Genomic DNA, 25,936 nt, shown 5'->3' with positions numbered 1-25,936 from the left:
ACCATCAGCTCAGAGGAGTGCAAGGTGGTAGAAATGTGGCTTACAGGGTTAAGCCATGTTAGAATGAACTCGTGTCACAAGTCCAAAACAGCTGAAAAGTCTGTTATCTCCATTTGTTAGTTTAATCCTTTAATCCACCTTGCTGTCCAATTAGATTAATGAAACTAGAATCTTATTTCCATCTTGACCTGTGTTATCACACCTATAAAATGGGAATAAAGGTCTTTATGTGCCTGGATGGGGCATGGAAGTTCCTGGTGAGGAGTGCCTTACAGTTTATTTTCTGAGGGCTGAATAGCTCATTAGTGACCTGAAGGATACAGGAGGGCTTGGGGGGCTAATCCACTGTCGGAAGACAAGGTGATGTTCACACTATGATGTTGCCTAACAAAAATTTTAATGGTTCAAATGAGAATTTATTGCTTTGCTCATGAGCTCCTGAACTCACAGATTTGTTTTTTTTTTAAATACATAATGTCTGCAGCTAAACTGCTTTATATATTAAGAAATGGATCTATTTGCAAGCAGGATCTGTGATAACTATTTAATGGAAACCAGTGAAATGTTTTGCTGGCATTTCTGTAGACTTTTCTTAAATTGCTAGAGGTGTTCAGAAGAGTTTCCATGACAAGCGCTGACACTCTTCTTCTCTTTTCTTGGGCCAGATTCTGATCCCTTGACTCACTCTCCAGAGTATTTTGATTTCAATAGTTGTCTTGACTGATGAGACTGCTTATGGACAAAGTCCAAGGCTGAGCCACTCTTGACACTGGAGGCTTTTGGAAGTCAGCAGGATTGAAAGAGTAACTACTCACCAGGGAAAGACTCTTCTGAAAGAAGTCTACTTTCCCGCTTTACACAGTTCCTGAGATGTATACGTCTATCTCAGCATTAAGTTCAAATTCACTCTATGTGCTGAAGAAAGCTAGGTAGAGAGGCAAAAGTGGTTAAGACACTCTTCAGGATTTGGGAGACCTTTGTTTAATTCTCTGTTCCAAGGCAGGCCCCCTGTATGACCCCAAGGCAGGCCTTAACCCTGCAGTGTTTCATTTGTAAAACAGTCAGGGTATCACTGCGTTCCTACACAGGAATGCAGCAAGGAGAAAGTGCTGGAGTCTAGGATGTCTTTAATGTACTGGTAAAGATAAGGTATCATGGAAGACATAAGAAACAACACTCAGGGAATTCTCTATTTTTCTTTATTTCTCTCTCAACATTATCTGCATTCGTAGGTGAGGCCACATGTAAGACACAGAATTTTTCAACTGTCTTTCAACTCTTGTCCTTTGTTCTTTGCCTCCAAAGTCCTAGTGATCCATATGAGATACTATATGGTAAATCCACCACAGACCACATTTTTTAGTCATTCTGTACCACGGGATATCTGAATTTACATGTGTTAGAGACTGCTGCTCTGGTCAAAGCCACAGGGACATGAGGTAACACACTGCTTTCTCATTCCAAAACCTGGTGTGGGAATGACATGAGCTCACCCACCACTTTTGCACTGTGTAAACAGCCTGAAAATTAAGTACGAAAAAAGAGTGCTTATGATTGCAAAGGATTCTGGGAAGAAAAAAAAAAAAGACTTTGAAAAAGCCAGCGTTGTGAGCTGTTTCTAGCCCAGTTTCTGGCAATCACGTTGCTGGAAGATAAACCTTGGCCCTGAAGATTTTAGTATTCCCAAACAACCATAATCTGTTGTGGGACCTCTTCCACACAGCCTTATTTGATGATCCACAGGCTGTAAAATCAGAGAATAATTTAGACTGGAAGGCACTTCCAGAGATCTCTGATCCAATTCATGCCACAAGACTTCTATGGGTTCCACCAAGAACTCTCCAGAGGAAAAGGAAAAATAATATCATGGAAATAGCTTTGGGAACTGTAATAGCAACATCTTTGATGATTAGGATGATTTTATTGCTTTTCCTGATGGAGAAGTTAATACAGGCATCTTCATAACACAGCAACATCCGGTGAGCTGGGAACAAGGAATTAACAGCCAGACTTTGGCTCTGTTTTGAATATACATTTGCTTGTAGTATAAAGCTGAATAGAACAATTGTTCTTTTTGACTTGTCTAACGCAAACGCTATCATCATCTTCAGCAGCAGTAACAGAGGGCTTTGTGTGGTGGATAAAACACTTCCCAGGAGTCAAGAATCCTGATTCCAGCTCTGACATTTGTTTGCTGTGTGACCTCAGATAATTCACTTTACTTCTGTGCCCTCATTTTCCTCTCATCTGCAAAATGTTCCTTCAGATGTACTGATGAAAATCTCTGTACGCAAAATCAGAAAATACACTTTATCATAGTAATTGGGAGTATATTTAGACCTGCTCGAATGACTGCTGGCTTGAAATAAAAAGCCTGGAAATGGCAACTTTTTGTTCAAACAAAATCAGCTGAAAGCTGCCAGAGAAGCAGTGTTTTTAGCTTTTGTGTTTACCTGAATCCTACTTGACTTGAAACATTCTAGGTTTAATGCAGCCCAAGTTCAGGGCTTGATCGAGTGAGCAAGTTGTCCTTGCTATTTGCAAGGCAGAGATAATTCCTGAAAACTGGACTAGAGCAATGCCTGTCTCTTCCAAACACAGAGCTCTGAGCACAGCCTGACTGCAGTCTGTCCGCTGGGCTCACTCTGAGGTGAGAGACACGCAGCATGTGACAGCCCAGAAGTTATGAGCAGATAAACTGGGTTAAGTGTTTTCATTTTATTAAGCATTCAGTTTGGCTCAAGATGTAAAATGCCACAGGGGAAAAGCCCTCAGATCCTACCTCTTCAAATAAGCTGAGGTTAGACTCAGGTCTTTGGAGGAATCTGGAGAGAATATGAACTGGCTTCACCTGTGTTTTGAAACTGATTCTACACAAGTAAGTAGCACGATCTGTCATTCTGCCTGAATGGACACAGAAATCCTGGGCACAGAAATGGAGAAGCACCTTTGTACCATATAATGAAACCTTAGCGCTTTCTCAATGCAGACAGACTATATAGCTGCAGAGTGACAGCACATCCAGGTCTAGAACATAATACAGTCATTTCCAGATGGTAGAAGAACAAAGGACAATCATAAGAACAATCATAATTGGATCTCACTGTTTGTGGTTTTATTTTCTCCCCTCCCTGGGCTCTCTGATGAGAGTCAGCAATCTGAAGAGCTTGTGGGCATAGTTTTCACTGGAGGAGCTTTCATTTCACAGTTCCCCACTTGTGCTCATTGCCAACTTTACAGCTAATTTAAACAAAACTGAGCTTGTAGATTAAATGGCAACCCATGGGATTTGTTTCTGCAAATAACAGCACTCCTCCTAGTCAGATTCTAATTAAATAGTGAGTTCCTAGACCTGCATGCAGAAAACAGTGGGAAAAATGGCACTGCCTGAGTGACATCAGAGTTAACTCCGTCCAGTCCATTACAGCCCCTGCATTCCTCAACAACAGTAGGTGAAACCCTGGACTGTTGAAATCTGGAAAATTTGCCACCATATTGTTAGATAAAAGCTAGGATTTCACCTGGGAAGACTAAAGGAACTGTCTCTTCTTGACAGTGCAACATTTCCAGCTTTGCAGCTTACCTCGCAATGGCTTTATTTAGCAGAATGCATTTTCCCTCAGTGTAGTTAAAGCTATTCATGTGTTTCATTAAAACACACGCTCAGCTTTTGGAGCAGAACCCTTTGCAAGCCCCTAGCAGATACCTTTGTGCACAGAATGAATTCCCTGGGTGAGAAGAAAGGGGGCTACAAAATCTAGCATTTGCAAAAAGCTTTTTGAAAGTAGCTTCCAGGGGTTAAGAAGAAACCAGTCACCTCTGAACTATTTTCACCAACAAAAACATTCAATTGGAAATGCATTCAGAGATTTGAGAATAATATATGGTTAAGGAGATTCATAAGGTGTTCACTAAACAAAAACAAAGTTGGCTTTTGCTGAACCTTCTTACAGGCAAATAGAGCTAAAGAGAGTGCACACCGACTGGCAGTGATTTCTACAACCATATCCGTTTCCATGGTGTAAAGCAAAATTCATCTGCCAACTCACCAACAAACTTTCTCCACTTCTAATTCAATTGAACCCGCTCTCCTTCCAGACACTGCAGCTGGAGAGTTAACCTGATGGAACAGAGCAGGAACCAGCCGTATCTGGTTCTGGATCACCTTTTCTTGCCCCCTTTCAGCTCAGCAGTAGGAATTTGAGCATGGAACAAAACCTGGATTGCTCTAAGTGATGTTACATGCCAAACAATCCTTGGCTCAGCCCTGGGAAACAGGCAGTTATGATCCAGCTTTTCACTGAACATCAAAGGATATAGTAAAACTGGAACAGGTACGGAAGAGAAAGGCTGGAGATATTCTGTGCGAGAAACAGTTAAACAGGCTAAGATGCTTGAAGGTGGAAGACAGATACACTCAAGGTCTATAAAACTACAAGGAGCATTAAGCAAGTAATGAGGGACAGACAGCACCTTGCAATGATCAGAGAGCTGCGGGACATCAGCTGGAGTCAGCTGGAGGTGGGTTCAGAGCAGGAGAAGGAAGATAGGTCTTTACACGTCTGCAAATCCAATTAAACTACGGAGCTCTCTGCCACGTGTCAGTCATTTACATGGGCGCAAAAGTTAAGACAAAAACACGGAAGAAAAGTCAGTTGCAGGAGTATTAAAGCACAACAGATACCACTTCTCACTCAAAGTCTCTGAACCATAATTTTCCAGAGGCTAAGAGAGAACACCCTGAGGAAGTATTTATATCATCTGCCTTGTCTTTACACTCTTGCCTGGACATCTGCTACAAACTATCAGTGCAGAAGGAATCCTTAAGAAACGAGGTATAAGGGCATGAAAGCTATCATCCCAGGTCAGAGCAAAGATCCATCCATGCTCAGAACCAGACACTTGTTTATGCTTAAGGAGGGAGCATAAGAAAGAAATACAGCTGTGCTTCTAGCAAATGCCCCTTGCCACTTGTCACAAGCTGTAGTGAAAGAACTAGAAATGAATATTTATTTACCTTGACAGATTTAAAGTGATTAAAGTGATCAAACAACTTAGTAGGAGGGAAACTGACCCACAATTTTAGCCTTTACATGATATCAGACTGTCTCAGCATCTCTGTCATCCTGTCCATCTCCTGTCTGAAGCTTCCACATTCAAGGAAGTACAAAGATGGAGAGCTCAGCGGTGCTACTTTCCTCCAGTGTGAAAAGAGGCTGAAAAGAGTCACATCTTACTGGCTCTCCCAGGGAAAGAAAGCATCTGCAACTGAAACGCTGTTAGGTATCAGAGAATTCACACAGGGTGGTGTGTATTGGGAAGGAGGCAATATGTTTTCTGTAGTCACAGAGAAACCGGTTTTGTGTTAAGCCAGCTGCTGAGATCGGGTTCATTTGCCCAATTCAATCTACCCTGGGCTTTCCACATCTTTGCTTCAAAGCCCTGTTTATGAAGACAAAGACGGGAACTTGGCGGCTGCCATGCAAATGTCACATTTTATGAGCAAGACAATTGCTTTAAGAAGGTTTTTTTCTTTTTTTGTTTTTGGCAGGCTCTCAACTCATGGCCTGGGTCTCCATGCCCCCCAACTCCTCCACGACACAGTACAGAAATGGACACTGCAAATTTCTGTCTGAGGCCAGCCTTGGCAGCGGAGCCAGCGAGAAGAGAAACAGCCTGTGCTCTAATAAGTAAAATATTTATGTCTTGCTTTGGCTAACAGACCCTCTCTCAATAAAATATTTTTCCCAGGAGGAAATCTATGAAAGGGAGGGAGCTCCTTTATTATGTCCCCAAATCATTCTTTTCTGCTGCCCTTCAAAAGCCTGGAAATCAAAGAACACTGTAGTCCGAAGCTTTCTGTTGCCGTTCTTGACTTTGTTATCATTAGTTATTACAATCATTACATTGATTACCATTATGAGCTCTCAAGAGGCCCTGGCTAATCAGCACCCCATTCCAGGAAACGCTCTGACAAATCTCTCGCAGCATATGCATACACAAAGCTTGTAGTCTAAAAAGACCAGCTTAAACAGACTGTTAACCCGTTCACATGCCAGGGAACTGCAGTACAGAAACTGCAAAGTATAGCTACGTGCGAAGCTTGTGTTAGAGACGGAACAAAGCTCTTAACTGCTGCTAAAGAGAGCAGTCTGGTTGTTTCTTGCCAGAGCCTCAGAAAACCATCCTTGAGAGACTCTTCACCAGAAGATTCATTGATGATGCTCTGCACTTAGACTCACTGCTAACCTCCCACACTACGAGCACACCAAGTCTGTAGCTCAGACAACAGTCTGTGGGATCTAGGGCAGGCCCTGGTTCAGCTGGAGTGTTACTGGCCTCACCTGTACAGGCAGATTCACCCCGCTGGGAACTGTCACTCCCAGGCACCAGGAAAGATGGCACACACTGACTTTCAACAGCAGGCTATGTTGCTACTCCTGAAACCATCAGCAAAATTTCCATCTCTTTCTGAGCACATCATCTCCACCAGTCTGCAGTGCAGGTCACAGGATTGCTCATGGCATCTGCTCTCACTTGCTAGTGCTATATTTCAGATGCTTTTTGCCTATTCTAGCCTGTGACTTGTATCACTTTCCTGATGTATGGGAGGAGGAAGAAGTTATGTATCCAACCAAATGAAAATAGATTCTGAGCTTTGATGGTTCCTCTTCTAGGTCACCAGCCTTACACAAACTGCAGTGTGGTGGGGAGGAGAAGGGAAGGAGAAGATAATATAGAAAACCAACCCCAGTCTCTATTAAGGAATGACAAAGTAAAAATCCCATGGATACCAACGACAAAAACACACACAAAATTCAAGGAAAAGAGAAAAGAAAACCCTATCTGGGATTTTAAAAGAAGAACTGAGCATGCACACATAATACCCTTTGGCAAGGGAGCCCAGGCAGGAAAGTGTTGCAACTCCAACATGCTGTGCTCAGAGAAGGTGTTAATGGTCCAGCCATCCTGTATTATTGCACACAAACAGGAGAGGCCCAGCAGAACTGTAGGGGTCTTTAAGATCCCCACCCAGATGGAAAGAGCAGAAAGAGTTATGTAGGATTAACACGAGGGGAGAGGAAGGAAAGGGGTGAAGGAAAGGTAATGTCCCAAGCACCAGAGACCTCTGAGCTAACAAGGTAGGTCTGCTGCATCTCACACTTGGAAATGAGGATGCTCTGGCCGCCCCTCTCCCACACCTTGGTCTCTGCTTCATGCACTCATGGAAGGACGGCAGGGCTCTCTTCCACTATGGGAGTCTTTGGGCCAAACAAGAGATTTCTTGACCAGCTGCAGTTAGTGTCACCAGTCCCAAATGCCTCTAAACTCCCAGAAGGAGATAGAAGCTTCAGGCACTTTGTTTGGAAGTAACCACTCATGATGTGTTTGCAGCTGATGCCTGTAGCTGCGGTCTCTTCCTAACATAGTCAGAGATTCTGGCTCTTACACATGGGAAAGAAATATTGGAAAGGTCGTGACACTGGCCTATGCGTGTTTCCTTAACGAGAGCTAGAAAAATCTTCACACGTGTCAACCTTCTTAGCCCCACAAGCCACACATCAAAATCATCACATGGCTGTGGGCTCCCAGGCACAAAGGTCTGGGTGAAAGCCAGGAGTGTACGTGCTTGTGGTTTGAGAATTTACATGCTGCATGGAATGGGTGGTATCTTCCCCAAAGCCTGCCACCACAAACACAATGGGATACCCAAGAGCTCCTTCACTTTGCCAGTGATGCCGTAACAAAAGCTCATAACCAGAAAAAAAAAAGAAAAAAAGAATCAGTTATAGTCAAATACAGGCAAAAGCTTTCCCAGTGAGGGAGATACATTATTAGTTTGCACAGGACCATAGGGTGTAGCTGATTCTTCACTGTTCAGAGGTTTTAATAAAGACTGATTTTTTCCAAATCTGCCTTACATAAAGGGAGATATCTGATGAAATTCTACTATCTAATGTCTAAAAGTGAGCCATTTGTAATAGTACTGAATACTCTGGAATCTCTACAGCAACATGCAAAGCCTGCATAACCAGATTCTATGAGAGGTATTTCCTATCCAGAATAAAACAGTGCAGAAGATTCAGACAATAAGCTGAACTTCTGGAGAGGGCTGGCACCAGCTTTCACACTGGCAGATGTAATTACACCACCACCATTTCTATAAGCATCATTGTCAGAAAATTTTGGAGACCGTTTTAACTGGTTTGTCAAGGGTGAACTCCAGAATTATAATCAACTGCACACCATCAGGCAAAGTGCTGGGCTGCTAAACTTGTGTACAGTTTTCCTGTGGATTAGATCAAATTCCTGATGTAGGAAAAGCTATTAGGTCCTCCATTCTGTTTTCACTTCTGAGAGCTTAACACACATGTTACTGACTTAAATCAAGTGATTTCCAACATATACCTGTGAGAATGCAGGATCAAACCAGAATGTGTTATGTTTCAAAATATTTTTTCACAATAAGCTGGTTTAGTGAACTCACTTTTCACCCCTAGAGAGCTGACTGTAATGAGATCACGCAGAGAAAGGATATGGAGTTTCACCCCAACCTCCAGGAGACAACAGGCCATATCCAGAAATCCTCCCTCAAATCAGTCTTATTTTTGGTCATGGAGCAATACCATCTGTGGAGATAATTCGAAGGAAGGAGCAAGGTCAGAATTTCAGCTGTCACATGAAGATTTGAAGCACACACATCTGAGATTCTGTAAAGATATGTTTGCTCCCAGCTTGGAAAGTGTTCTTCCTGAAGCCTCACCTCCTGAAGCCCTGTCAATACGTGAGACATTTCTTCTCCAGTTCTTTCTTTTCTCCTCTTTCATTTAAAAAAGAGGAAAAGCTTATTTGGAAAGGCATTTTCTAATAGGAACAACTTCAAAATGCGTCATGAAGGTGGGACCACATTTAATGTCTTACTTTGGATAAATCTGCTGTGACTTTTGCTTTAGCAACAGAAAGCAGCATGACAGGTTGACGTGAGGCAATAGCTAGACCAAATCTGAGCCGTACTGCTACAAGGAAATGAGAGTCATAAAAGTGACTCTCATAAAATCACACAGCAAATTAGTGCGATCAGAATCCTGATCTTGCAAATCCTGGCCCAACACTGGAGCTAAAAAACCTGCGAGGGGAAATGGTTGTCCCCGCCTCATCTGCATCTCTCCAGGATTTAACTGGGGGATTTAATTTCAACACTAACATTTTACATTCAAGAAAAAAAAAATGGTGTTTGGTGGTTCTAATTAAATTATATGTTTTGCGTTTTTTTTAATTTTTATAGCCTAAAAGGAAATAAACTGTCAGAAATATTCTAACAAATGATTTAGAAATATTTCATATGTATCTAAGAAGGGAGCCAAATATAAATTGACAGCTTAGCGCAAGAGAACTTCAATCTGGGTTTTATTGCAATAACAAAAGTGCCTATTTAAAAGCCTTCACACAGAGCATCTATTCAGAAACAAGCCTGAAGACAGTCGGGGAATTAAAAGGAGGATAGTGTTTTGAATTAATCTAGAACATTTTTGTGGATTAGTTTACAAGCACAGAATGCCTCAGGGGGCTAGGGAGAGCGCAGAGCACTGAAGTCAGAGGGATCTGTCTTTTTCCTGTTGCTGGTGATTAGTTCATATCTCTTTGACACCATGTTTACAAGCCCCTAATTGCCTCATTAATACCTCATTATTACTTAGAAAGTGAAGAAGCTTTCAGCTTTGAAGCTGTTTTGCTGCACTTGAAGGCAAATATAGGGTGAATTTTCAATGTGTTGGTACTAATTAAAATTGAAGTCTGTTTCCTGTTGCATGTGGGTGGGTGTTAATGGCTTCAAAGAAAAAATTAGGCTTCAATTTATATTGTATGCCTCCTAACTTACACATGGAGGAATAATTACAAGTAAGAAGCCCATTGCCACAGACTGGATTTACAAAGGGACACATATCCAAGCATCTTTTCTTTTGTGCTTTTTCCATGTGCTGGTTCACACTACATTAGAAAGTCTGCAGCAGGCTGAAGCTGCCTGTTTCAGTCCACAGAGATACAGCATGCATCTTCTTGTGCTGTCATACATGTATGGGGCATCACAGTTTTGTTTTTGCACGAGAATGCAAAAAAAAAGTAAACATACACTGCATAAAAGAGACCTGGGCCCATTTGTCTCCTGCCTAGGATGGTCATTGCTCTCAGGATGAAGCTTGTTACAGAGCAACGCAAAAATTAGGCAACAAAGCTTATCCCATGATCTTTCACTTCCAACTGTATGTATTTGGATGTATGCATACATACAATGCCCAGCATATTGCTGCAACCAGTAAATGCATTTTCTTTTACACAAGTCTTAAAAGTTGTGAGATCTTTGACCAATTTTCGATTTCCCAATCTCTGCTCAAATACCTTTTTCAGTATACAAGTTACAAATAAACCAGTGACCACAGTTATGGTTCCTGGATTGCTCCATTAAGGAATAAATGAATGTTTAGAAGTTCACTCAGGCTATAGAGATGCACTGGCTGATAATGATTTTGAGGAATTTTATTCCAGCTCCAGACAGAAGAGAGACAGAACACACATTAACCACAACAAGATCACTTCCATGGCAAATTTTTAACAGAAATGTGCTTTCTTTCAATTAGATTGTTTTCAGGGGTCTGAGGGATGTTGTGTATGGAAAAGGGGGTGAAGGAGAAGGAAAAGATGCCCATTTTTGGTAAAAGCATTCAGTTTCTTAATAAGAATTTTGGACAAGAAAAATAGTGAAAAATAGCCTTTGCTAAAAGCAAATGGAAAACCCTACACTGACTGGAAGATTTGGATACAAAAATAAAATGTTTTCCATAAAATTATATTCCCAATGAGGCACTTTTCACCAGTATTACTTTTCAGCAGTGGGGGCTGAGGGTGAGCAAAGGAAAAATCCAAGTCGAGTAGGTCGAACATTCCCAAATGAAGCAGTCAGGATTTGGCTAACAGTCCCCAAGGCTCAGGATTTACCCCAGACTGCTCAGTCACTGCTGATTAATGGCCCTTCTTGTCACCGGCCCAGGGCAGCAGCCTTGGCTATAAGCAGTCCTAAGGCACAGCTCGGAACAACTCAGCTTCTCACGTTCCTCTCATACTTTGCATCTCCTCTAAGAGGAGGCGAGTTGATAGAATACTGACATCATTTCATTTCCGTATTAAAAACAATCAAAGAATGTCAGTGACATTAAATTACATACCTATCTTGACAGCGTCCCTTTACATACATGACTGCAAAGAATACAAATATGAAACAGAAAGTTTGCCAATAATCACCGGTCAGAAACCCAATCTACAAAATGGCTAAGGGAGGAACCCTGTCCTCCTGAGTTTTATTTACAGTATCTTTGATTTATATCAAACATTTTAAAAACTATTAAAACAAAAATAATTAAGGCAAGCCAAATCCTTCTCTTGCCAGCACGCAAGGCTTGTCCGACTGGACATATTGAGGCTATCAAACCCGGGTGCGTATTTATAACCTAGCGCTCAGACAACTTGGAACAACAAATGCAAACAGCCACAAAGAAGTCACTTTGTTCACTTGGCACAAACAAATCCCTGAGATGAAAAGCAGCCTGGCGTTTATTTTGGGCCAAGCTTCCTCATCTGGCGATCCACAACGTGGCACGGAAAGGGCAGTGTTACCAAAGGACACACAGCACATGGCGATGCATCATTAGAGCAAACACAGGCCAGGGTGCCAGATCTCGGTATTCTTGCTTCTTCCTTCCCAGAATGGATGTCACTTTCTTCTTCTCCCCAAAGCACGCTGGTTTGAGGCTTTCTTTTTTTTTTAAGGACCGTGCTTGTCAGCACAGCCCGAAAAGCTCTTACAGCCGTAATTTAAAAAATGAATTGTGTTGACTGAAAACATGGCTAGCATTTGACTGCAGACATGTCTGAAGACTTCCACATGCATAGTCAAATGAGGACTGGTGAGGACATGGTGAGAATTTACCAAAAATATTAAAGCAAGCTTAGTAAGAGACACCATCCACAACTGTGCCCATTCAGAGATCTGGTAGGTTCCTGTAACCACTGAGCCACGGAGACCTGACCTGCCTGGAAAATACAAGGGAAAAAAAGACTGTGGTAGCAAGTCATCATTCTCAAGAGGTTTCTCAGAACCCAGATTCCAAGTCTAGAGAAGGAAATCTCAGTGGGCTCTGGGTTGGTTTGATATTGGTATCTCATTTATTTTTCTGCAAATATGAACAAGGCACGAGAAAAGCGACCAAGGAAGAATAGGAGGGGTAATCTAAATCCAATGGAACAGCTAGCTGGTGAACATGCAGCTTACTGGAAGGATAACATACTGCATTTTGGGCAGCAAGCTGACAACTATCAAAAGATGATGAGCAATCTGCAAGCGACCAGGTACAGTTTAGTTTCATGAGTGCTGCAGTTCAAAGGGAGTAAGTATCTCACCATCTTCCATGGCTCCTTGAGGAGAGGATCTGGTAAGGCCTGTAGTCCTTATCTCAACACTGAGCTTTGGGTCACATTGTCTCATGCATGAACAGTGGGAATCTTGCCTGCTTGGTGGTATGAAGGTTTCATTCTTGTCATACCTTCTTTACCTCAGATAGCTAAAGAGAGAGCTAAAGGCATTAAAAAGTCTTTATAAAGATTAAACCTTCTGATGACTCTCAGACTTTAAAAGGAGGGTCGTAGGTGATTTTGGTTACTTTTCTCTCTTTTCCCTTAATAAAAATCCATTTCCCACAGCTCCTTAAACACCAGAATAGATATGCATATATTTCTCAGTATTCAGATTCAAATCCTTGGTTTCTTTGGCAAAAGGCCATACAAATTCTCATGGATTTGTTATTGCTTGCTATAAATTTACTACTCAGAAAGAATAGTATTTCATTTGCTTTATTGTTGGTGCCTCTAAAGAGGGTGAAAATGGATTTAAGTCTTTCATTAGGCACCTTGATGAGGGCAGAGAAGGAACATACACACACACACACACACAAAAAAGCCAAAAAGGGCATGTAAAGGATTGATATAAGGCTCCATCATCTATAATTCAGCTGATAAACTTAGGTCTCCATTGCAATGAGTTACAGTACTAAGAGATTTGTTCTGCAAATTCTGTCCAGAATTTGGCAACATCATTTCTGAGAAGGAAAGCAGCCTCCTATGTCTAGCTCATGTAACTCTGGGGACTCGAGGAATATTTTATGTCTGAATAAGCAGAGGGTTTGATCTTACTCATGTTGGCTTTTATGCTTTTCCTATTTTACACAAAGGATTATGGGCAGTAGAGAGAAGTCACCAGCACAGGTATGAACAATAGCTCATGCTCATGTTCAGTTTACATATTCATGGTACCTCTACACAACTTCATGGAGTTAAATCTATCAAACTAAAGCCAGTCCTTGGATAGCTCTACTTATCCTATGATTCTTTATTGCCTCCTAACTGACCTCTTCAGAGAGCACACTGCAGCGCTTTTCTCTCTCTTTATCACCTCTCAAACAAAGTAGGCTTGGAATGAAAAGACCTGGACTCCAAAAAGAAAGAGATCCAAGTACGCAGCAATGTTTTCTTGGTTTTGAGTGATGGTGTAGAGTGAAATCAAAGATTCACCCTGGTTGTGCTCTGGATCTTGTTCAAAATTTATATTCAGACCCTGGATTGCCTCCATTTATCTAGATGGCAAGCTTGAAGGCTCTGACCAATGGCTACTGCTGTATTAGTATCTGATGTATACTAACTTTATACTCCTGAACAAATGTATGACTGGAAAGCCTAATCCTTGTCAGTGGGCATCCAAGATGCAGACAGATGAAGCAGTTTGCCCAAAGTCAAGCAAAGGGAGGGTTAAGAAGCTGAGGATTAAAAGCACAACCCTTGAGCCCCACTTGGCTGGCCAACTCCCAGGGTGATCCTTTCTTCACTGATTGAAAGATCAGTAAATTACTCTCTAAATGCTTGCAGTATGAACTCTCCAAAACAGAGCAAATGGGATTTTTCACACTTTGACTAATGAAAACTTGGCACATTGCTTCAAAAATAAAATCCTCGCTCCTAGCAGTACATATACATAAAATAATGTTTATTTCTACGGGGCTTGTGAATAAGCAAGATATTTTTCATCCGTGAAAGGCATTTTCTGTGTGTATGTGTAAGTTAGTAAAAACAACAAAAACTATGACTGATGATCCCGATGACCATCATCCTAGTGAAATTTAAATAGTCATACCTTCTTGCTTCTGAAAAGAAAGTCTCTTTTACTTCACATTGAAAACTTTTGAGATTATTGTGGCTATATTTCTCTGCTTTTGACAAAAATACACACATAATCAGTTCTTGTGTTTCATGTTTATAGAGTAGCTATCATCACAGGGCTATGCACCAAGGCTAGGCATTTATAGGTAGAGATTCAATTAAAGGATGTGCTCAGAAAGCAAAGCTCAGATTTTACACTGCCTGCAAGATCTACTTCCATATAAAAGCAAAGTTAGTTTCTGAAAAAGTGGGAAGAACTCACTCTTATTGCCAACTTCTGATAATTTTCTTAATCTCTTATTTTTCCCTCCTGCTTTCTTAGTGTTTTCCAGATGACCGAAGTAAACATCAGGAGAAACTAACCTAACTTCTCATGCCGGCAAACTGAACGGGATTGACAGAAATTGGGACCAATGATACACTGCAAATACACTTTCAGAACAACCACAATATTTTCTCTTTGTGTGCTGAAAATGTTTTGAATAAAAAAAAAAATCTTAAAATTATAACATCTGAGATAAACTGATTTTGGTACCCCACTAGCACACAGATAAAAAGTGACCTAGCCGCAGTCTTCCAGTTCACAGCTAACGTTTGATAACCATAAGGACAGAGCTTAGCAGAGGACCCTTTGTAGACATTTTAGAGACTTGCAGTAGTGGAAAAGGTTTACTTTTTCTCAAGTGCAGAGGAATTACTGGGGCTATTGTAAATTTGCTTCAAAGAAACAAAAAAGGGACTTTACAGTTCTGCAATAATCAGAAGATATGTAAGAAGAGACAGGTAAGTTGTGATATGCTTTAGCGTAGCATCAGATTTTATTTGATAAATTCTTCCCTACAGCTTGTAATGGATCTACACAGTGTGATTTCAGGGCAGGAGTAGCTTCAAAGTACAGTCTGAGTATCAGAGATGTGAGCAAGCACAGCTGGATCTCAAACATATAAGCCACTGCGACTTACGCAGGAGGAAAAAAACTATGAAGAAGATTACTATGATCTGAAACGTTAAAGCTTCTTTCTTGTGATAAAATACATTTACACGTTTTACTCAAACCAGCAGAAGTTGTTTCCAGGTGGAAGAAACATTTAAGATGACTTTGCCACACTATTTGTGTGGATGCATAACAGACACATGCCCTGCTCCTCACCTGAAACTTCATAAAGATAGGGTAAAGTTATATTTGGGTATTTGGACAGAGAACCGGCAGTGTTACAAGAATAATACAGGTATTGAAAAAGCTCCCTGCCATTTTCTCCTGTGGGAGAGGACGGGGGGTACAGCATGGAGAGGGATAGGATTGCCTTCTAACCACCACCAGCTTTCCTCAGGAGAGAGGCAGCCAAATTTCTCCTGCAGCAGGTGCTCTAGATGACTATGTACAGAGAGGATAACACATAGTGGCTGCAGTGGCTCCAGTGGCCCGTTTATCAGGAAGCATTGACACAAGCTGTGATTTACACCTAGAAGGAAATCCATTTCTGTGGCAACCCTGCAAAAGCACTGCTGCTGTGCTGGCATAAACTAGCAGTCTCAGGGACTGCCACCACTCCCAGAAGTTCTCCTCCTTGGTTTAGCGATCTCTTTCATTTTTTAACTTCTTAGGCAAATCTGTTATTCACTGTTTTTAGTGGGCTTCAGATAGTGTGGAAGGTTTGCATACAGATGCAGGGAGCAAGAACACACATTGTTCTGGACAGTTATTAAAACACAGAAGGCAGATGATCAGATCGAAAAAGGCATCTGGTGGCCATGCAAGAGGCAGCCAGGCAGGATTGCTGTTTCTGTGCTATCACATGAACTGGTACAGTCTTGACCACAGTCTCACTCAGGATGGATCTTGGATTCAAATATACTCTTGAAAACATTGTCTGTGTTTGTTCTGGAACAGCAGGGAGTCTGAACAACCCTTCTTTGAAGACAAGAGAGCACCTTAGTGAAACTTGGTGGCTGAAGAGTCCAATCACCTTTATGCGGAGATCAAGTAGACCATCCCTGAAGAATGCTATAGCTCAGGAATGGGAAAGAGGCCATTACTGGAAGAACTTTCCTAGGATCTGACAGTAGGCCCCAGGTCTGCTCAGGAAAATGGGAACAGGACACGAAGGAAAGATCTGAGCTATTACTGCTGATGCTTTAAATTTCCACCATGGGAAATATTAATGTCTAAAATAATATAGTATTATGTACAGTACATAGCTGTAGTAGAAATGCTAAGTCACCTGGAAGTGATGGAACACCTGGGAGGAAGGCAGGGCCAACCTAGGGAAGCTCAGGTGTATGCAAGGCACTTGAGTGACTGGCAGGGGTGGAGCCAGGATCCACCTCTTTCCATACCTCATTTAAGGGTTGGCAGTGGAAGTAAGGGTATCTCTTTGGAGGTTTCTGTATGCTTGAGGCCTTCTAAGGGTAAGTGGCATCTCTCCTTTGTTTTTGTGTCTTCTGTCGTTATACCTAAGTAGATCCTCACTCTCTGTAGCTGAAGACCTTGCTACTCTGCCATTTTGTTATGCCTTTTGTTGCGTTACAATAGCTACATCTACTATACTATATATGGCATTATAATGCGAATATATATATATATTAGGCTTATGTAATATATTTCCCAAATATATGTATGTTTATGAAAAATGTATCAGAAATAGTAGTTTGGGCATAGGGTGGATTAAATGAGGTCAGTGGCTATTACTAAGCTCTAGCTCCAGCTACCACTCCTAAGAGAGATGGAGGTCTGGTTTGGATGACAGATATCTACCTGACCTAAATCTCATCAGGCTAGATGAGCTCTCTTATAAACCTACTTGCCTAACATTCATTAAACCAAGCACATGGACCCATATAGCTCTTTAAGATTAGGCGAATTCAGATCCTGGACAGTTTCTATTGTTAAGCTCACAAAGCGCTAGGATAAATAATGGAAAATGCTGCAGCTGCTATTTATTTAGGGCAGTTTTGCCATGTGACATCAGAAAATATTCCATGGTGGAATTTATTATAATAAAAATGGACTTGGTGAGACTTTGTGATCTATTAAGCTTCCAGCTAATGAGACTTTTGTTTATCCAGCCGACAGATGGTGTTTTTTCTGCTGATTCACAGCACTGAAGTGGTTACTGGAAAAAGGACCACGAGTTTAATAAGGAGCAGACCCATAGACACACAACAAAAGTGTGCCATATTCCACCAGCTCCAAAAAGAACAAAAAAAGCAGTTTTAAAACCAAATCACTAGAACATCTGCATGCATACAATGCATGTTCAAAGACTCTCCAACAGGAATGCTGTTGGTAAACAGCTGTTTCAGACACACGCACCATATTAATTGCATTTCCTTGGAATATTTTGCTCTGGGTTAAAAGAATGGAAGTCACACGTAGAATCCTCCTTCAGAAGTGCAGTCTTGGAAGGTTGGTTTATCTGTTTTATAATGAAGACTCAACCCACTAATGAAACTCCTCTCAGACTTCTCACCAATATGCACTAACAAACATAAAATCATATCACGGTAGAAAGGAATGGCAATCTGGAAACTGGAAATAGTAAACAAAATGAATGCCCTTAAAGACTGGAACCCTTAAAGGACTCTGGAGCAGCTGAACTTTTGATCTTCTCCAACTGTTTATGAGATTAAGTAAAGCTTCTGGAATTGCACATTGAACTATGCTGAACAGGAAGAAATCTCTTTGCTTAATAGGCCTCAAGGAAAAAATCTATTGTGCTAAAGAAACAGCTACAGTTCTTGCTATGCAGCAAGGAGCTTACTTCTGCTGGGGTAGAGGAGCTGCTTTCGGACGTGTCTTTCACCGTCTCTATGATTTAATACGTTTAAGTGATGGAACAGTAATGCAAGGGCTCAAGTTGCAGATGGAAGGTCTCAAAAAGCCAGGATTCACCATATTTGTAGTAGAAGAACAGCAGGGCAGGTTCCTTCTGCCTCTACTGGCTCAAATCCAGAATATCTTTCAGAGAATGGGAGAACAAAAGCTAGAAAGCGTTTAGTGAAGTGTTAGCAGCACTCACCTATCCCACCATTCTGTGCATGTTTGTATATATATTTACATGTGTATGTAAACACACTAATACATATTAAACAAACACACAGATGCATACACCTTCCTAGCTGTGTGCACATGTAATGCTTGTATTATATATATACATCAACACAGACTAAACTTTATACAGAGGGAGAATGCATAGCAGAATCTAACACTGGGAGAGGTTTTCTTCAGTGTATTTACACGCCTAGTCTCAGGCAGGATGTGGTCTGTCATTGCAGAGGCCACAGCACAAGGTGAGACTTTGCAAAATGTAATACAAGCTATTAATGCTAGTTGGTCTGCAAAATTCATACCTAGTCCCCAGATGGGAGGATGTTGGGATTGAGAGGAGATTTTCTTCAAGAACTAGATGGGTTGTTTCTGGAACTCTGAAAGATGCTGAGTTGGACACAAGGACAAACAGGCAAGAAAGTATGTAAGACTGAGTACAATGACTACATCATATTTTTTCAATATACTTTTTAAAAAAAGATTAAAACAGTCATGATAATTGAGCAGTTTCAGTCTAACAGCCTTAAGTAAGCAGAGGCTTGTTCCTTTGACAACTGCATATTTTGAATCATGAATTACATGACTGAAAAATGATGTTACATGTGAATACAACTGCTACCATCAAAATCAATCTTCTGCGGGAAAATCTGTATTTGCTAGACACATCACAGCAAAGGTGTCATGGCAAATAGCAGGTGATGGCACGACAGCTAGCAGTCCAAGCGCTTTAGGCTTGTTAACTTCTGAGTTCAGGACAGCTACATATTATGCCACCTGTGCATAAGACAGTAGAGAAATCTAATTAGGGTTCTTACCTGTATCTGAGCAACCCAACCTGATATTGAATCTAACCCTTCTCTGAGCAAGGCCATTTGTATGAGATTGCTCATGATATCCCTTACAACTGAAATTATTCTATGATCCATAGCATACAAAAAGAGGGATTCTCATTTGCCATCTCTGGCGGGAGCAGTAGATGCCTTCAGCTTCACTTGTGGAAAAAGGACGAAGGAAAAGCCGAGTTCAGACTTCCAGTTTTGGCATAGCACAATTTCTGGGAGAGTGTGTGGGCCAGAGTCCCTCATTAAAGGAAAGGTGTAAGAAATACAGAGTTGAAAATCCAGTAAGCACTTTGAAATGCTTCAAAAGAAAGTACAGCATGACAGAGAAATACGGATACCACACAGGCTAACAGAATTTATCCTGGGAATAAGGTGAGAGAAGAGACAAAAGGGGAGTTAGCCCTGTAAGGAGCATGTTCTGATTTAAAAAAAAAAAAAGTGTTATGCTTTCCTATAGGCAAATACTGATTCTTCACAAACTCTTTTCTCCAAGATCTAGTAATCTCCTTTACCTGTTGGAGACTCATTATAATTAAAAGTTGCAGTGCCAGTTTCTCATTAATAAGTAAATCTGCTTTCTATTCCATAGGGTTTTGCTTTACCTGATTAAAGATATTGTTAAAGCTTCCACAAGTATTTTTTGTACCCGCATGGGCTCCTTACTGAATCTGGCTGTCCTCACTTCCTAACTTACTTGTTAAGTTACTGCCTCACTGCACCCCTGAAGTGGTTGCCTTTAAGTGGCTGCTGAAATGATTAATATTTATTTAGGAAAGCTCTTTGAAGATGATACATGACATAAATATCAGACAACACTATTATGCTTCCAAAAAAACAATACAGCTTTTGTAAGATTAAAAGCCTATTCCCCCACTAGATTTCTTGAAATTTGTAAAAACAAAATAATGTAACCTTCCCTTTGCCATTTATCCCTCTTATCTCTTCAAAGCTTTTAATAGTATTTCCCATCTGATTACTGCTAATCACATTGTTATACCACTTTTACGGCCTTGGGGTTTATGATAAAGCTTCTCTATTATTCCAGATAGGAACAAAACAGTAGCAGGTAGGAAGCAATATACACTTTCCAAAGATCAGAGCCACTATTTAATGTTTTTGTAAATATTTACTTTAGAAGCAGGCTAAATGTTACTTAAGATTTGTTCTAAACTGCTGTGTTTAAAGGAAAAAAAAAATGATGAAGACATATGGAACTCATCTGAAGGAGGAAAAAAAAGGTTACAATTACACAAAAGAATTAATTTCTCTTGCTGTTACCTAAGAGTAATGTTCAAAAAAGCTTGTGGCATGTTTTGAATCTTAGGTGGCACATCATGATACATATCATGTGGTTTGTGGTCTCTTCTTCCTACCGCTTGCAGCTCTGGCTGGAGTTTCCCCAACCTGACTGTCCCACCAAATTGGTACACACCCACATTGCACTCCCATAGGGATTTCTGGTCCTGTTCTGCTTTTTTTTTTCCCCTTTTTCTTAGTCATCTTACCCACAAGCAGCATAAATCAAGGCGAGGCTGTGTTTTCACAGCTAGGCAGCTCTTGCAACATCAGGGTTGAGTTCAGGGAAATGGCTGGAAAACTGGCTATGTCCCCCTCCTCCCAACCACACCTGCCTTTTGGCTAATGGAAGGTGAGCACAGAGCCAAAGATATTTGTTTATTCTTGCCCTCAGTGTTTTGATATGTATGCCACTGATGAGGGTAATCGCCCTGCCTCACAGCACATGCACCGTGACCGAAGGCTTTGCGTTGTCTTACAGTGCACTTGGGTATCTTCTGCAGCGTGTGAGATGCTGGGTCACATCACTGGAGGTGTCCCTAACAGGTGGGACCCTCAGGGGATGCCAGGCCACCAGCACCACCCTGTCACCGTGCACGTTATGACCTTGCTGTCTTCTGCCCCTCCAACTCCTTCCCTCACCTGAACATCCGTTTCCCCCCCCCGCCCCCTTCCCCACGGAAGCACTTGGAAATGTTTCTTTGTAAGGAGTAGAAATATCATGAGGAAAACTAAGCCCTTGTTCCTTCGTGTGATTTTTACCTGGCTAGAAGATCTGGAGGCAGAGGAGAGTGAAGAGGATGTGCGTCACCATTTTATCAGGAAATGAGGCCACGGCTAGGAGAGCGCTCCAGAGCTTCTGGAGCCCAGGACCTTGCCTGGGCCTAACAATTAGTATTTTCATCAAGAAGGCCCGGTAGCTTTGATTCTTCTCCAAATAGCAAGAAAATTCCCAGTTTCAGGAAAGTTTTACAGACATACAGACACAGAGGTGGTGGGAAGGCCGGGATCCCATCTGCTCTGTGGTGCCCACAGGACACTGAGGTAACCCCATGCCAGCAGCCGCCACCAGACATCGCCAGCCTGTCCCAGCTCCTGCTGCAGTGACCTCTACAGAGAGCTGCTGGCTTGAAACGGTGCTGCCTGTGCTCCTGCCAGTAAGAACTAGCCCATGTCCTGCAGGAAAAAGGCGCTTCCTCCTGAGGCTGTTTGGTCTGAGCTAGCGGTGTGAGCAGAACCATGCTGAGGTGGCCAAGATGGCGAGGATGGCTGAGGAGCGGGGCACGGCGCAGCCAGCACCAGGCGGGGCTCATATCCTCGATGTGCCCTCAGCTACAGCGACGTTCTGAGAGGGGCAGGGAAGGCAGTGCCTGTGAGGACATGTAACCTCCCGGCTCGGCAGCCAGCGGAGGGCTGTCCGGGAGCTACGCGCAACCTCAGCGCATCTCCTCAGGAGACGTTCCTTCTCGGGACGAGCCCCACGCGGGTGATTGTGTGACACTGTGAGAGACAGGAAGCTCGAAACTCCACGTTGGAAGCGCTACGCCAGGTGCTGAGCCGGCGAGCGGGACGCCGCCGCCCCTCAGTCAGCTGCGCTGGGGAGCGATCGCCCCCTGGCGGCGGCCCGGCCAAGCGGCGGCGGGAGGCGCGAACGGGCCGGGGCGGCTGCGCGAAACTTTCCGCCGTAGCCCGAGTTTGGCCTCCCCGGCGCGGTGCGCGCCGCCGCTCCGCCGAGCAGCGTCCTCCGGGCCCGGGGTTCCGCGGGAGCCTCTCTTTGCCGCCGAGCTGAATTTTCTTTTCTTTTTTTTTTTTTTTTTTTGAATTAATACTATTATTATTATTTTGGCTAATTCCCGCCCCCCCCGCCCCAACCTCCTCCCGAACCGGCGGGGCGGGAAGGGAGCTTCTCCAGTCTGCAAAATCAAAGCATGGCGGAGGCTGGCGATGAGAACCGTCCTCCCCAAAGCATCCAGCGCCTCTGACAAGCCCGGAGCCAGAGGGGGTGGGGGTGGGAAGGGCGGGAGGGGGGAGAGCATGGGAGGGAGGGGGCGGCCAGTCCTTCCCCCTGCACTTGTCAGATGCAGATGGGACTGGCAAAGTTTGTTTGAATAAAAAAAAAAAAAAAAAAAAAAAAAAAAAAGGGGAAGAGCAGGAGGAGGGGGAGGGAAAAAAAAAAAAAAAAAGATCCTAGAAATCCAAAAAGGCTCATCTGGGAAGGAGAGAGAGGAGAGCGAGAGGAAGCGGGATGCAACTCAACCTGACGCTGATCTGCTTCGTCTTCGGGGGGTTCCTGCCCGACGCCGCGGCCCGGCGGGAGCAGATGGACACGGGGCAGTGCGACCTGCCCCGCTCGGTGAGCCGGGCCGCGCGGAGCCGGGGGGGGTGGAGAGGGGCGCGGGGGAAGCGCTGCCCCACGCGGCGCCGCGGACACGCGTGGCCCCGCAGGTGTGTGCGGGTGCCCCGTGCGAGGGGTGCGGTGTGCTGCTGGGGGGGGGGGAGCGTGTGTAGAGCGTGGGTACGGGGCGCTCGTGTTGCTCTGTGCGTGCGGGGCTGTGCTGGAGGGTCCCCCCCCGTGCCCCCTGCCACCCGTTCTTGTTGTACTGCCTCCTGACCCTCTGCCGCTGACTGTTCCCTGCTTTCTTCCACCCAGCAAGGAGAGCTGAACTCCTTCCTCTGGACCATCCGCCGTGACCCCCCCGCCTATCTCTTCGGCACCATCCACGTGCCCTACACGCGGGTGTGGGACTTCATCCCCGACAACTCCAAGGCCGCTTTCCACGCCAGCTCCAGCGTCTACTTCGAGCTGGATCTCACCGACCCCTACACCATCTCGGGGCTGGCCAGCTGCCAGATGCTGCCCCACGGGGAGAACCTGCAGGATGTGCTGCCCCGCGAGCTCTACCGCCGCCTGAAACGCCACCTGGACTACATCAAGCTGATGTTGCCCCACTGGATGACCCCGGACCAGCGGGGCAAAGGGCTCTATGCTGACTACCTCTTCAACGCCATCGCCGGCAACTGGGAGCGCAAGAGGCCCGTCTGGGTGATGCTGATGGTGAACTCCTTGACAGAGACCGACATCCGCTCCCGAGGAGTGCCGGTGCTCGATCTCTACCTCGCCCAGGAGGCCGAGAGGATGAAGAAGACGACGGGCGCAGTGGAGAGGGTGGAGGAGCAGTGTCACCCGCTGAACGGGCTCAACTTCTCCCAGGTAAGGAGGCTGCTGGGCCTCATGGCTTATCCCAGGAGGTGGGAGCCGCTCTCCTCCTGTTTCACTTGCTTTACTGGGGTGAACCTGAAGCCTGTTGCGGTGAGACGGGTTGCAGCGTAGGCCTTTGCATTGGGCTGCTGGATCTCCATCGTGCTGCGTGCAAAAAAGCTGTGATGTGCACAGCGAGTGCTGCGCGTCTATCACGTGTATTATTTATTTGAGAGGCAAATGTGCAGGGTGTGAATGTGTGTGTCTGCTGGCTTGTCACTTGCAAGGGAAGCTTCCACGCCTCTCCTCAGTTGGTGAAGTTGAGTAAAAAGTGCTTTTTTGTTTGTTTGTTTTTAAATAAAGCAGCTCTATGGTGCTTGTCAGGAAGAGGATAAAGCATGAACAATGGAAATAGAAATTCAGCAGTTGTTCAAACAGATTTAAGTATGTGCAAACTGCTGGTCGTCTTTTTAGTAGTTACTGTGGGTCAGAAGAAACGAGCTCACGTTGTCCGTTGTCCTCACGGTCTGGGGGAAATTAAGTGCTCAGTGTGTATGGACTTTTTTTCGTTTTCGAACAGGTAAAGTTCAGAAAAAAAGAAAAGGATGTAGATTAAGAAACAAAAGTTATTGGTGTAACTGGACTCCAGAGTTCTTTCAGTGGATTTAGCTTTAAACAACCAAATACTAAGCCTTGAGGTCTATTTCATTTCAGTGGATTAATCAGGAACACAGTCACAGCTATTGACTTTGCTTTGTGAAACTGTTTATACGAAATCAGATTTACTAGAAATTCAGGAAATGAATGTGTGTGGAAGAAAACAAATAATCCAGAGGAAATTTAAAATGGTGTCAGTTACGGCTACAGTATTTCATTTTTAACCTTCCTTTCAACATTAATTTTAGATCAGCTGTTTCCAGCTGTATCTTACTGTCCTAGTTTGAGCAAAAGAATTCTTGGTGATGTGCAAGTAAGGATTAAAAGACTGATCTCTGGTGTGATTAAATGTCATTAGAGTGCCTTCTCCCTGTAGTGGGGACTGTCTGAAGAGGGGCAAGTCCAGCTTATGCTTACATTTGGTTCATCTGATGTTCTCAGCCAGAAGACTAACTCTGCCTGTAGAGTTACTACATAGGAGAAGTCTGATTGTGTACAGCTTTGGGCTAATTACAAAAAGGATAAAAAATCTAAAAAGCCCCCTGGATGTTTGCAGTAGTTAGCATGCATGCAAAACAAGGCATTTGTTTTACTTTGTTCTGTTTGAGAGGTGTAAGTGCCTATCCTTGCTGTTGAACTCCTTCTTCAAGGTGAGGTAAAAATAATTAACCACTGCAAACATCCAGGAGCATGTGGTTGTATAGGTCAGAAATGGAAGCTAGAATCAAGCACGTGAAAGCACTTGGTTAAAGATGTACCTCTTGGAAACCTTTTAGAAATGAATCATATTGCACTCTTTTTAGATGGCAGGAGAAGGGACAGAGTACCAAACTCATTGCTGCTCCCACCATGACTCTGTTTTTCTCTCCTTCTCTATATTTTAAGCAGTAAGAAAAGTTTCCTCTTCATTTTGCTTTAATAGTAGGCTAAAAAAGTTCAGCAGAAGTATTAGTGCCGCAGGCAAATAAAGGGAAACTATCTATGCAAAAAAGTTGGAGTTGATAAAAAAAAAATACATTGTAATTATTGCAGATAATTGACATTGCTACTTATACACATCGGTGTTCCAGAGAATTTTTCTTATGAAACTTTTTCTGGGAGCAAGGCCGCCAGAACACCACGAGACAAAATTAAGCAAAACAACCCAGTTATTTATTTTCTTGCTTCCTCTAGATTTCATGCATCCTGACACCTGGCTGGTTGTTTAACAATAGTAATTTGTAAAGTTATCACACTGTCTGGCAGTCCTACTGCTCAGTGTATTACTGTGCTAATTTAGTGGAGTGGATTACTATTGCTAGGTTTCACCTCCTAATTCCAGGTCTTAGAGCCTTCTTTAAGCAACACATAATTAAAACACACAAAAATGGAAATCAGAAATGGAGCAGCTTTTGTCTTGTAGGGTGTTTGCACGGTTTGATGGGAACAGCTGTGATAAATTACAGTCCTGAATCTGCTAAGGGCATCAGCAGTTTTTACCTGTCTTCAGCATTACTGTTACAGGAATACTGCTTGTAATTCCAGCATTAAGAGTTCAGGTTTTAAAATGGAGCCTTGCTGAATCATGTAAATGCTTTTGTTCCCCCCGTCCCCGAAGTCCAGTATTTTTCCCCTTAGCAAATTAAAAAAGAA

At 43.1% G+C, this 25,936-nt stretch overlaps 1 protein-coding gene and 1 long non-coding RNA gene across 2 annotated transcripts in view; both read left to right on the top strand.

Moving 5' to 3' along the window:
* LOC110402851 lies at positions 895-20,893 on the top strand. The gene is made up of 2 exons (XR_002441341.1): positions 895-16,671; positions 17,329-20,893. It is a non-coding gene; the product is annotated as an uncharacterized LOC110402851 (long non-coding RNA).
* Positions 22,599-25,936, top strand: part of TRABD2B (TraB domain containing 2B) — a 271,338-nt gene continuing 268,000 nt past the window's right edge. The window contains exons 1-2 of the mRNA XM_021404635.1: positions 22,599-22,801; positions 23,099-23,659. Coding sequence (XP_021260310.1) covers positions 22,694-22,801; positions 23,099-23,659 — 669 coding nt within the window. The 5' untranslated portion in view covers positions 22,599-22,693. The remainder of the gene's footprint in view (positions 22,802-23,098; positions 23,660-25,936) is intronic.

Source organism: Numida meleagris, chromosome 7 (genome assembly GCF_002078875.1).
Source record: "Numida meleagris isolate 19003 breed g44 Domestic line chromosome 7, NumMel1.0, whole genome shotgun sequence".
NCBI lineage: Eukaryota > Metazoa > Chordata > Aves > Galliformes > Numididae > Numida > Numida meleagris.
Note: the sequence above shows the minus strand (reverse complement) of the source record. Positions and strands in the feature narration are given on the sequence as shown.